This window comes from Neomonachus schauinslandi, chromosome 1, assembly GCF_002201575.2.
Source record: "Neomonachus schauinslandi chromosome 1, ASM220157v2, whole genome shotgun sequence".
NCBI lineage: Eukaryota > Metazoa > Chordata > Mammalia > Carnivora > Phocidae > Neomonachus > Neomonachus schauinslandi.
In genome coordinates this window covers 196501607-196514331 of record NC_058403.1, presented here as the reverse complement: position 1 = coordinate 196514331, position 12725 = coordinate 196501607, and the positions used below count along the sequence as shown (strand labels likewise).

The 12725-nt window shown below is 52.3% G+C and overlaps 1 protein-coding gene across 1 annotated transcript in view; it reads left to right on the top strand.

Moving 5' to 3' along the window:
• BSN (bassoon presynaptic cytomatrix protein) overlaps nucleotides 1-12725 on the top strand; it is an 86026-nt gene that overhangs the window by 37170 nt on the left and 36131 nt on the right. Inside the window, exon 2 of the mRNA XM_021686894.1 lies at nucleotides 12265-12673. Within this exon, the coding sequence (XP_021542569.1) occupies nucleotides 12265-12673 (409 nt within the window). The remainder of the gene's footprint in view (nucleotides 1-12264; nucleotides 12674-12725) is intronic.

Here is a 12725-nt window from a genome sequence, read left to right as displayed (position 1 = left end):
AACAGGCATTGGGGTGCCTCCAGGCCCAGCAGAGCACCCTACGTACAGCAGGTGTTCACCCAGTTCATGTATTAATGATGCAGGCACTGGGTTAGCTTGCTAACTGCACTGTTGGCCCCTGTCTTCCTGTGCTTGGAGCACGGCTGGGTGTGAAGTAGGCCCTTGGCCATCTTTGTGGGCTGAGGCTGTGTCCTGGTAGCCCCCGAGGGCAGGGTGAGTGCTAAGTCCTCTGCCCTGGGTCTGAAGACTTGGCGAGAGCTTATGGAGTTTTCTGGCTTCTGCCCTACTGGGCTTGGCATGGGAGAGTAGGGCCTGTGGCTTCCACAGTCACAAAGACTTGTGGTTTTAACTATCTCAACTTTCTGGTTTCAGCAGATTTTGGAAGAGAGCTGACAAGCACAACACGGTCCCCTTGGTAAAAGGCTATAGTAGTAGAATTTGCAGGAGCTAGAAGCTGGGAAAAGCTGGCTCAGCTTTATGTAATGACTTCTGACTCCTGATTAGAGCTTCCTAGCTTTAGGAGCACTCCCCCTGAGCTGGAAAACTGGGACACTTCACAGCTCAAAGTTGTCACCGTGTGGGGTCCTACAGCAGGTGTCTGTAAGCCTGGGGCTGGGTGTGGAGCAGGAACCTCAATGGCTTGGGCTGGATCAGAACTCCTGGGCCACACTTGGGGCCATGGCACTTCCAAAGACAGGGTCGGTCAATGTGAACAGAGGGCCAGCACTGGGGCCAAAGCTTTTGAAAAGGCTATGGAGAAGGCGCTAAGAATTTGCCTGTGTGGCCCTGTGTCCCCTCAGAAAGATGAGTCAGGTAGGAGAGTCCTTGGGGGTATCTGGCTGGCCTGGAGGCACTCCTGAATGGTGCCCCAGTCATCATGGGCTGGAAAAGCCAGGAAATTCCTTAAAATGTAAATGCTGTGCATAATGTAGGTCTTGGTGTGAGGATGCACTGTGATTTGCCCAGATAAGTGTCAGGGTCCTGGGTTCAGTCCTTATGGTGCCCAAAGGGATGAGTCCCTAAGGTTGGGCCCCTTTTCTTCTCTGGTGTCCCAGGTCAGGTCCAGGAAAGCCTGGGAGGTGACGAGGAGAGCCCTTCAAGGAGTGGCTGACCTGGGGCTTAGCTCTGGGTGGAGACTTCAGTCTAGCCGCCTGACTGTCTCCTTTTCCCTCTTCTGGCCCTTTTGGCTCCCAGCATGGGCCCCCACCTCCCCTGGCTCCGTCTGGAATCTCCTGCTGATGAGCTCTTTCCCAGGTCTGTGGAATATGTGGGGGAAAAAGGCATCAGGGCACTGAAAACATTAACACTTCCCTCCTACTGATTTCTAGCTCAAGAAGCCAGCTCCTTTATGCACTATAGTAAAACCCAACCTTTGGATCTCTTCCCCTTGGAATTTGTGGTAATTGGCTAAACCAGATCTTTGTAAACCGTGAATGGTATAAATATGACTGTTCAATTCACTTAAAAGAAGAAGTTACTTACAAGCCTCAGCAGGCTCATTTCCTACAAATCTTGTCCAATTACAATTTATTTTTTATCAGTTGATTAAGAGAGCCTGTAGAACTTCTGCTTCCTCCAGCTGGCAAACAGGGATGGTACCCATATTAGATTCCGGGAACCCCTGCCCACATGGGGTGCTCAGTCCAAGTGGAAAGACAGACAGTGAACAGTGCCTCGAAAGGGGGCAACACTGGGACTGGGGTTGGGGGGACATGCATAGGGAGGGACCCAGGAGGCTCCACACCAGAAGCTTGGAGGAGGTGTTCAGCTGGCGCTCTGGAGAGCCTGTGGGCATGGATGCAGGAAAGCTGCTGGCTGGTCAGGAGCTCCCAGGCCTCAGGCAGGGCTTGCACTGGGGACATGTGAGTGTGCTCAAGTGACAGGCTAATGTGATAGCCTGGCGCCTGCTGGTCATGGGCCAGATCAGCCATTGAGGAATTTGGCTCCCGTGGGCTTCGGGAGGTCTGGTACCTTCTGAAATGAAACAGAAATGTGTATGAATGTGGGTGTGCTTTTTTTCTTCTTAGGAATGAAATCTAAGGTGTTTTTTAAAAATTTTTTTTATTTGTTAAAGATTTTATTTTTGAGTAATTTTTACACCCAGCATGGGGTTTGAACTCACGACCCTGAGATCAAGAGTCACATACTCTACTGACTGAGCCAGCCAGACGCCTCCTAAATCTAAGGTTTTAAATCAGATTTATAAAGGGGTTCATGCTTTAGAAAACTTAGAATATGCACAGGTGGAAAGCCAGAGAAAAATGGTATTTGTTTGGGGTTGTAAAATGTCCTCTGGTTAAATGTGATGAATGTAAAGAGTCTCTTTGTTCATTCTCCTTACTGAACTAACGAGAAGCTATTGCACTGCAGAGGTAAATGTTAATGTACCTATAAGGGGAGCTGATCAGGCTGGCCCAGAGCTCTCCTCAGTGATGGTCGGTGCTAGAAAAGAGGGGCTGTACCTGCAAAGTCCTCAGGGGAAGCAAGTGTGAACCTAGAATTTTATATCCAGCCAAGCTGATCAAGTTTAACGACCACAAAGATACACTCAGATATTGAAGAACTAGGGAACATGATTCCTATGAACTCTTGTTCAATGAGTGAATGAATGAACGTTTCTAGAGAGAAACTCCTTAACACCTGAGCAGAGAAGCCATGACCAAAGGACTAGTAAGCCCCCAGCAGAGTCCGGAGACCAGGGGAACGGCATCTGGCACCACTTGCACTCAGGCAAGCTACCGTCCACGCAGTGCCTGTCACAAGCACCACGGTACAAGAGACCTTCAGTTACACTGAGCCCGTGGCATTTGATGCTTCAGCTGACTGATGCCCACGTACGGCTCCCGTGGCTCTGGGAAAGCCATGGGCTGGAGGTGCAAATGGGACTGAAGGGAAGGTCAGAGATGAACACTGCATGGATCTGCTGCTCCCTTTCTGGCGGGGATGGAATTGGCCCCAGGTGGCCCTGGCCCAGCTCTCAGGGAGACACTCCAGCGGCTTGGCTATCACCTGAGGCAGGTCGAAGGGTCTGGTTTCGTTCTGCCTCATGGATGACAATTCTATGGCCTTTGTGCTTATGTGCCCTGGTTCGTGACAGACCTTACTAACCGATGGCGACAGTCTTTCCTCTGGTCTTTCTCAAACCCAGCTCTCTGTGCAGTCACTACCAACTAACAGGTTTAGAGGAAAGTTACCCTTATTACCCATCCTTGTTCTGGATTCTGGAGAAGGGCAGGGCCAAATCACAGCGTTCTGAGAGATGCTCTTACCCCTTGGACCCACACAGGCCCTGGGGCTGGGGAACGAGCTCTCCAGGGCCCGCTTTCCTTGCACCTGTTGCCTGACCCCGCCCTTGCTGCCGGCCCTGGCGGTCTCTCCTCTCGTGCTGGCAGTTCCCCTGGCCTGTGCTGGGTGGCAGTAGCTCACACTCCCACCGGTCCCTCGGGCCCCCTTCTCTACCATCCTGACCCACCTGGCGAATCATCCCAAACTCCCTGCAGACACAGCTCACTGCCTGAAGCAGGTTCTCTGCCGGCCCAGATGGACTGGCCCGGGACCAATTGAGGCTTGTTGTTTGGTCCCAGGAAGAGTTCCAACTGCTAGACGATTCTAAGTGGAAACGATGAGTGGAGGTGGTGGGTACCTCCACATGGGTCTTTGTGCTCAGGGGTGTGAGTATATGTATGCCCAAGTGCAGAAGAATACTCCTGCTGTGGCGGCTGTCACCAGGCCGGCATGGTGCTTTGTCCCCACTTGCAGGGGAGGAGCTAATTCTCTGGGGTCTTTTGGGTCTTGGAACCTTGTCTTCACGGTCGGGCAGCAGCTTCCGGGGGTTGGAAGTTGGGAGGGGAGGGTGTCGGTCTCTGGGGGAGCTCTGCCTATAGCAGTGACACTACCCAGGAAGCCTATGCGTAGTACCTTCCCTCCCAGCCAGCAGGGCATCCTCGGGCTGCAAGAGAGCCACTCAGAGGCTCTGAGCCCGTGGGCCTGGCTTCTTGTCCCATCAAAGGCTCTGAGTGCAGTAGCCGAGTGTTATGGAGACTCTCACCTCTGTGCTGTTGCTGTCAGCCGAGCAAACTCCTTTTGGTTCATAGGTGGCCGGGCAGGGTGGTGAGGGCAGCCCCCAGTGGCCTGGGGTGTTCCTGACACTGACCTAAGTACACCTGCAGTGGAGCAGGGCTGGGGGCAGGAAAGAATCTGGGGTCTGGGCCACCAACAGAGTCCTTTATAGATTGGGAAATCAAGGATTTCCTCAGCAGAGGAAACTGGGGCACACGTGCCGAGGAGGGGAGGGAGATGAGGCAGCCAACTGAGGATGGAATGAAAACTCCATTTACACGTATTTCCGATTTCATCCTTTCAAACTTTTCCATTGAGGGAGGTGTGTTTTATCAGTAATATATGTGCACATAATTGGTGGATAAACATTCATATGTTGGGGCTAGGCAAATGTGTTTTATGGATAGGGACACATGATCAGAAAGGCAGAAGGCCACTGGCCTCAAAGCTGGGTAGGTCAAGAAATGTTTTCTTGTGTGGATACTGGAATTTTCTTCTAAATTCAAACTTTCTGAGTTCTCCCATCCATTCGTGAGAGAGTTGCTCCAGGACCCAGGACCTGCACCCTGCTTCCCAAGATTCTGCAACCCGGAGATGCCGGGCTGGAGGTATTGGTAAAGCGTGTGACCCTCGATCTCAGGGTTGCGAGTTTGAGCCCCATGTTGGGCATGGAGACTACTTAAAATTAAAAAAAAAAAAAAAAAAAAAAAGCCAACCAAGATTCTGCAACCCTTATTCTGTGCCTGAATCCACAGGGACCACTGGGTGGCCCAGTGCCTCCCACAGCATCTGCCTGGTCATAATTGCCTATTAGAAAAAGGTCAGCCATGAATTTATCAAAACCTTGTTTGAAGCTGTGGGACTCTTCCGGCTGCTCTGACTTAGAAAAACAGCTTCCTTAAGTTCAGTCCCCTCCTGGTGAACAAAGACCATCCTTGATTGGTGTGAAATATTTCTCTTTTAAATATTCAGTTGGAGGGCGCCTGGGTGGCTCAGTTGGTTAAGCGACTGCCTTCGGCTCGGGTCATGATCCTGGAGTCCCGGGATCGAGTCCCGCATCGGGCTCCCTGCTCGGCGGGGAGTCTGCTTCTCCCTCTGACCGCCCCCCCCTCTCATGTGTTCTCTCTCTCTCTCTCAAATAAATAAATAAATAAAAATCTTTAAAAATAAATAAATAAATAAATAAATGTTCAGTTGGAGGTGGTGGGGGGCGTGCTCTAGAATGCCACCTGGTGTTCCCTCCGGAGCCCATCCTGTCTCCCTGCCTCCTTGCTTTTCCTTCCTTGCATCTGGTCAGCCTGAGCAGCCCTCTCTGAGTGGCTCTAGGCGCCTCCCCACTGTGGACCCGGGCAGCCACATCTCTCCCTGGTGGCCCTGTCCTCCTGGATGTACCAGTGTCTGGAGCCTCTTTGGTCAGTGGAGCTTGTTGGCTTCATGCCTTTCCTGGGATTTCTGACAGAGGCAAGCCCGGTTCTGACCAGTGCAGTCTGGATCCTTTCTCCCAGCAATGGCCATGGTACGGGGACAGGAGGCCGAGGCTGCCTGAATCGGCTCTGTGCTTCTCCCCAGCAGCACCCCTGTGGCCGGGAGGGCCCTTCCAGCCCTGCCAAACAGCTTCAAGACTTGTTTCTGATCAGTCAGTAGCCTTTGATGCTGAAAGGGAGGAAAACTGGAAGAACTCCAGCTATTTTTACATCCTCTACCTTTCTTGGCTATCTTTTAAAAATATCTATCCCTAGATAAGCCATTTTTAGTCTTCCCTGCTTGGCTTCCAGCCACTCCTTCATATCCCTGTTCTCTCTCCTTCTTACCTACTTGTCCTCCTGTGTCTCTTCTGCTTTTATGGCACAGTCCTTCTTCCCTCCTTACTCACCTGCTCTTATCCCAACCCTTGCCAAGGAATCGTAGCCCCCCAGTGGCCTTTGGGAGGACTGTTGGCCTCATGGGGCCTCACTGCTGATAATCCAGATCCATGAAACCGGGTCTTCTGTGGGGCGGGGCTGGGTCCTACTTGTGGACACCTCCCTCCCCCTTTCCTTCCTCTCTCCCTTCTCCACCCAGTGATCTTTGTTAAGGAGGGCCACCTGAGGAGGCCCAGGGCTACCCTAACCACCCTGGTCCCTGTGGGACTTGTGTCCAGGGATGTTTCACAGATGAATCTCATGGATCCCTTGCCATGGGCAGATCCTTGTGTTCAGCAGGATGGGGAGTTAGCCCCTCTCAAGTTGGTCCGGGTGGGCGAGGGCTGGGTAGTCACAGGGTGTGGCCCTCATGCGTGTAGACTTTTCTTCCATGCCTTCTCTAGCATTGCAGACTTCAGGCACAGAGGTTCCTCGTAGCACATGATTGAACGTTCCTCCTCTGGGAACTTCTCCAACCCGGGGAGGGGGGGTTGTGTCTTTTTGTTCTTTCTCGGACTTCTCTGTTTCTGGCATCTCTTCTGCTCCCATAGATGTTGGTGCTCCCCATGAACCTTTCCTAGACCACTGCTCTCTGTGTGATCTCTGTCCCTCAGGCTTGCCTGTGAATTGAACCCTTAACTCTCCCCAGTAAAAATATCTGGACTTATCTGAATTGAATCCAAGCTCTGACCCATCTCTGGATGTCTCTTGCACCCACCTCCCCACCTCAACAAAACCAAACCCAACCTTGTGATTTTGCTTTTTCATGCCCCATTCCCCACCCACCAATTGGCTTTTCTCCCTGAATTCCCCATCTCAATCAAAAGGACCACTCCTCCCCGGGCCTCAAGCCAGAATACCCCCACTGAGCCTTCCTTCCCTCTCACCCCATGGACTGTCTCCTGGGCTAGTGCCTTATTTTCACTGTTTCCCTGCCTCCACTGTCTCCTTGACACAGACCCAGAGCACTCTCTTGTTGGAAAACCTTAGAGGCCCCGCTCTCTTGGCTTTCCCCTTTTTAGCTCTAAGCTTTCCCATAGTTCAGGTGGTTCAAAGCACGTGACTGCTGGGAGCTGTTCTAGGTGCTGGGGATGTCAGGGGACCTAAACCAGCCGGGCCTGCCCTACACAGCCACTTCCCTCCTCTGTCATGCTCCTCTGTCACGTGATGTGCTCTGTCATGCCTCGGAGACTTTCCACCTCTGCCTACCTTGCCCTTTCACCTCTCGGAAAAGGCTAGTTGGACTTCCGCCCCTCCCCTGGGCTGTGTGGTGGCGTGGCGTGCCATGATTTGTTTGCACATCTGTCTCCCCTCTAGACTGTAGGCTCCCAGAGGACTGGATCCCTGTCGGATTCACTTTTTTAAAAATTTATTTCAATTAAATATCGAATAGGTATTTCTAAAGAATATAAAAATACTCATAAAGTATGTGTGAGAGGTAAAGGATAACAATACAATGAACACCTGTGGACCCACTTTCCATTGTAAGAGACATAAGTTGTTCATTCGATCATTACCTATTACAGGGCCTGCAGCCATGCCAGGGGCCAGCCAGTGTTTGTCAATGACTGCATTCCCGAGTGAATCAAGGAGTGTGGTTTTCTCTGTGAGTCTCTCGGCGTTGCGGGGCAAACTCCACGTGAAGTGGTCACAACTGAGTCATGTTGCTGCCCCCACTCGGTCCCACTCTGAGCTCGCCGCTTACACAGCTGTCCGTTTACTTCTCATATGCTTACTGAGTGCCCACTGAGTCCCAGGCGTGCTGTGGGCCCGGGCTACAGCGGGGAGCAAACTGTCAAGAGACCTTCTCCTGGGGCTCTTCCACTTAAACAGCTCTTCAGAAAAAAGGAAAAAAGAATCCAGAGCCCAAAGTGCAGTGCTGCCCACTCCTCTCCAGCCTCACCAGGCTCCCCAGAGTGGCAGAGTGGGACAGTGGTTAAGGACAGGGACCGCTGGCCTTGATATAAATCATAATGGCTTTGCAAGTTACATAACTTCTCTGGGTAGCAGTTTCCTTGTCTGTATAATGGGCAAAATGCGTCCTACCCCGCGGCTTTGCTGTGAGGCGTAAGGGAGTTAACACGTGACACGTGCCTGGCACACTGCGGGGCTCGCGGCAAGGGCTTGGTTGGCATCACCCCGCTGTGCTCAGCACAGCGTGCTGTGTGGTGGGGCTGGGGGTGTGGCCCGCGGCCAGAGAGGACTCCGGAGTCATTTCTGCAGTTCTCTGCAGGGAAGGGCCAAGTGCTGCGCTAGTCCCATGCCATGCCTCGTTTCCTCAGCTCGAACAGGCTTTTGGGCCATGTTTTGCTGTTCGGAGTCATGACGTGCCTACAGCGCATCCATTCAGGAAACAGCTGTTGTGTGTACAGTGTGTGCCAGGCGCTGCGCTGGGCTCTGGGATGCAGCTATGGAGATGGCACACACAGGCCCTGCCCACCGCAAGCTGCCAGTCTGATGCGGGGATCCCAGAGGGTACACAAAGGCAATACATATGTGATGAGTCGGAAGGTACTCATGCCATGGAGAACAAAGAGGCAGGAGGGACAGAAGCTGCACTTTATTATTTTTTTTTATTAATCTCTATACCTAGTGTGGGGCTCGAACTCACAACCCTGAGATCAAGAGTCACTTGCTCTTGTGACTGAGCCAGCTGGGTGCCCCAGAGCTGAATTTTATTTTATTTTATTTCATTTTATTTTATTTTTTAGAGATTTATTTATTTATTTGAGAGAGAGAGAGAGGGAGTGTGTGCATGAGTGGGGGGGGAGGGGCAGAGGGAGAGGGAGCGAATAGCAGGAGATGAGGCCAGAGGGAAAGGGGCCATATCTCACGGGGCCTCAGAGGCCATTGTAAAGCCTTTGGCTTTTCTTCTGGGAGGGAAAGGAAGTGTTGGAGGGTTTAGACAGAGGAGGGAAGTGGCTGACTTATGTATGTAAGGGATTATCCCGGCTGCCGTGTAGAGAAGACCACAGAGGGGTGAATGGAAGCAGCCAGGCTTGTGCAGAACTGAAAAGAGAGGACGGTGTCCTGAGCGAGGTGGAGCGTGGAGGCAGTGGGAGTGGCCAGACTCTGAAGCCAACAAAATTTACTGATGATTGACATAGATGGGAGAAGAAGGGGTGAGCGATGGCTCCCAGGGGAGGCTGGGAGGTGCATGTGTAGGGGAAGATGAGAGCTCAGCTTGGACACACCAGGTTAGAGATGCCTATATATGTGCGATGTCTCAGTCAGGATGCAGAGTTGGCACTTAGACCAGTGAGGGGCTCAGGGAAGAAGTCTGGTCGTTGTCACTGGGTAGTGGGATTTTAAGCCTTGAGTCTGGGTGGGCCCTGAGACCCAGGATTGTGTGTACTCAGAGAAGACCGGGTCCCTCCAATGTGAGGATGGGGTTCTGGGCCTGGGGGAGAGTTTAAACCGGTGTGGCCAGGAGGGAGGAGGAGGTGTTCCAGAAGGCAAGTGGAGAACTTATCTCAGGAAGGAGGGAGCACTCAGCACTACCACGTGCTGCTGCTGAAGTGGGATCAGGAACTGAGAAGTGACTGTGGGACTGATAACGTGGAGGCCATCGGTGACAGTGACCCGCGCATTTCCTGTGGAAGGGTGTACAGAAGCCAGGTGGGCCTGGGTTGAGAGGAGGGGAGGGGAGGAGAAAAGAGATGGACAGGTAGCTAAAGGCGGAAGTGGGTCAAAGTTAGTTAGTTAGTTAGTTAGTTATTTTTGTGTATGGGAGAAGCATGTTTGAATGGCAATTGAAGTCATCCAGGAGAAAGGGGAGACAGATGATGAAGGAAGGGGGAGGATTTGTGAAGGTGAGAAGTGGGGGCAAATACTGGGGGATAGACATCAAGAGGCTGGGGATGTGCCCCTCCCCCTCCAGCGGCTCCCCCTTTCTTAGGGAGACGGCAGGTGGGTTGTCAGTGAAGAGAGGGAGAGACATGTTGGAGGCTTGAAGATCAAGGGGAGAGGGTGAGGAATCATCCAGGAGGTCGGGAAAGTGAAGGGTTGGCAGGGAGCCCTTGCAGGACGGACTTTGCTGGGGGGCAGAAGGCACTGTTTGTTTCTTCACTGTCACTACAGCTAAGCTGAAAGCTAACTTGAATCTGGACCTCTGTCACAGAAATTTTGTCCCCAGAAAGACTACACTGTGATGCAACATTGAATTAAAATGCCGTCATGTACACGGAAGATTGCCTGTCATGTATCAGGCAATTCACAGACAGTAGAGATGGCTACATTCCTCAGGAGACTCCGCAGACCCTGCGCAGCCTGGGAAAGGGCTGCAGCCCCTCCACGTGATGGAAGGAGCTCTCAGTAGCTTCTGATTAGCTTTCAGGGGCGTTTTTGTTTTTCTTTTTGTTTTTAATTTTAATTCCAGTATAGTTAACATACAGTCAGGAGGTGCTTTTCAATTCCAGCCGCATGCCTGGGTGGCTCAGTCACTTAAGTGTCTGACTTCGGCTCAGGTTATGATCTCGGAGCTCCTGGGATCAAGCCCCGCGGCAGGCTGTAAGGTCAGTGGGGAGTCTGCTTGTCTCTCTTCCTCTCCCTCTGCCCCTCCCCCTGCTCATGCTTTCTCTTTCTCAAATAAATGAAATCTTTAAAAATAAATTTAAAAAAAAATCTTTAAAAATAAATAAAAAAGTAAGTAAATAAATAAATAAATTTCAGCCCCAAATCATTCAAATAAAAGATGGAACTCTGAACTTAACCAAGTGGGAATCTTTCTTTACCTAGAGATTAGTTTACGGGAAGGCCCTGGAGCGCAGGTTCCAAGTGTGGCCCAGAGATGTTGCGGCCACCACATCCTGGGCCTCACAGCTGATGGCAAGGTGGCCCAGAGGGGCTAGACTCAGGCTCTGGTGATTCTACTGAGGAAGAAAGTGGCAGGTCCGTGAGACTGGATAGATGGGTGTATGCTGTTGTTAGTTGATGAAAGAAATATTTGATAGACACGTAAGAGTGTTTCTTTTTTCTGGAAGAGTCTTTGTTAGACCAAGGGTGCGGCACTCCCTCCCCCCACCACACACACACACTGTTCCTCAAAAAGGAGGAAAAGCTGCAGACTGTCTTGGAGCGGGTCTCCCCAGGGGGGCTCCTGGTCTCCCCTCTGAAGTGGCTTGTCCTAAGAGGTTCTACCAGTTGGCAAGCAGAGGGCTTTCATCCAGGGGCAGCAAACTTCGAGGCCCCTCCTGTCAGTCAGGCCCTAGGAGGTCAGGGGGCACCAGGGCAGAAGGCACCAGGGCAGGCCCCTCGCAGGCTGCTGTGGCCTGGCCTCCACAGTGGATCTCAGCCGGTCTAGCCTGCCTGCTGAGTGCCAGGATCCACCCCAATGAATACAGACTGAAGCAAGGATAGAATTTCAGGGAAGCAGTACAAAGCATTGCCTTTGGCTTTTTGTGCTCAGTTTCTTTCAAATTAGAAAAGGAAAATTGGGAAAAGGAAAATAAGGAGACAGAGTTTAGCCTAACAGTTTGACTTTCTACCTCACTGAACTGCTCAAGTCTGCTGCCTCTTCTGCCAGCTGCACCAGGTTGGGATGGAGATGGGGGGTCAGGCACGTTGGACCTCCCTCAGTGGTTCCTCAAGGGCTAGATCCTAGGACTCCAATCCCCCCCGGCCCCAGCCTTGCACTAACGGAAAGTAACACCTCACCCATCTCCAGGGACTTGCTCTAGCATCGGGCCTGGTGGTGGACTGCCAGAAAGAAGGTTCCTTTGTCCCTGCCGGAGACGGCATTAACTAGTCATTGGGATGCCTCCCCCACCCATCTCCAGCTGTCTGGGGTCAGCCTTTGAAGGGGACAATAGCTCTGAACTTGAGCTGCATGTTGGGATCACCTGGGGAGGGAAAGATACGAATACCAGGGTCCTGCCCCCACAGGTTCTGATGTCATTTGTCTGGGGTATATAGTCTAAGAGTCAGAAATTTAAAAATCACCCCAGGTGTTTCTGATGTATAGGTCTAGAACCTTGGTACTCACCATGTAGTCCGCAGACCATAGTCTAGGGATCACCTTAGAGGTTGTTAAAAATGCAGCTCTCACCCTAGACTTATTGAATCAGAATCTGCACTTTATCAGGACCAAAGAGGGGAACTCACGATCCTACCATGTGGCCTGGTGCTGAGGGTTCGAGTGGGAGATGCTTGTCAGGGCTCAGCAAACGGTGGCCGAGAAGATGCCACTGGGCAGGAAGAGGAGGGTGGAATGGGGCTTGGCAGGGCCATCTAACTTGATCGAGCCCTCTACAGGCTGCTTCTCTGAGAAGTGTCTCTAACGCAGTCATTTTCAATGTCATTTCAGCGTTTCCAGGAGACTGGACCCCAAGGAGCCCCCGGGTAGCCAGAGAGCAGCTTCCCCAACCCCGAAGCAGGCTTCTGCTACTGCTCCCGGTCGCGAGAGCCCCCGGGAGACAAGGGCGCAGGGCCCAGCAGGCCAGGAGGCTGATGGCCCCCGCAGGACGCTGCAGGTAGACAGCAGGACGCAGAGATCAGGGCGGTCCCCCTCTGTGTCACCGGACAGAGGCAGCACCCCCACATCACCCTACTCCGTCCCCCAGATCGCCCCCCTTCCCAGCAGCACGCTGTGTCCCATATGTAAGACCTCGGACCTCACGTCGACCCCCAGCCAGCCAAACTTCAACACCTGCACCCAGTGTCACAACAAGGTCTGCAACCAGTGTGGGTTCAACCCCAACCCTCACCTCACCCAGGTAACCACCTTCTGCGCCGGCTCCCCCCACCTACCTTCCCATGTCTCCCTCG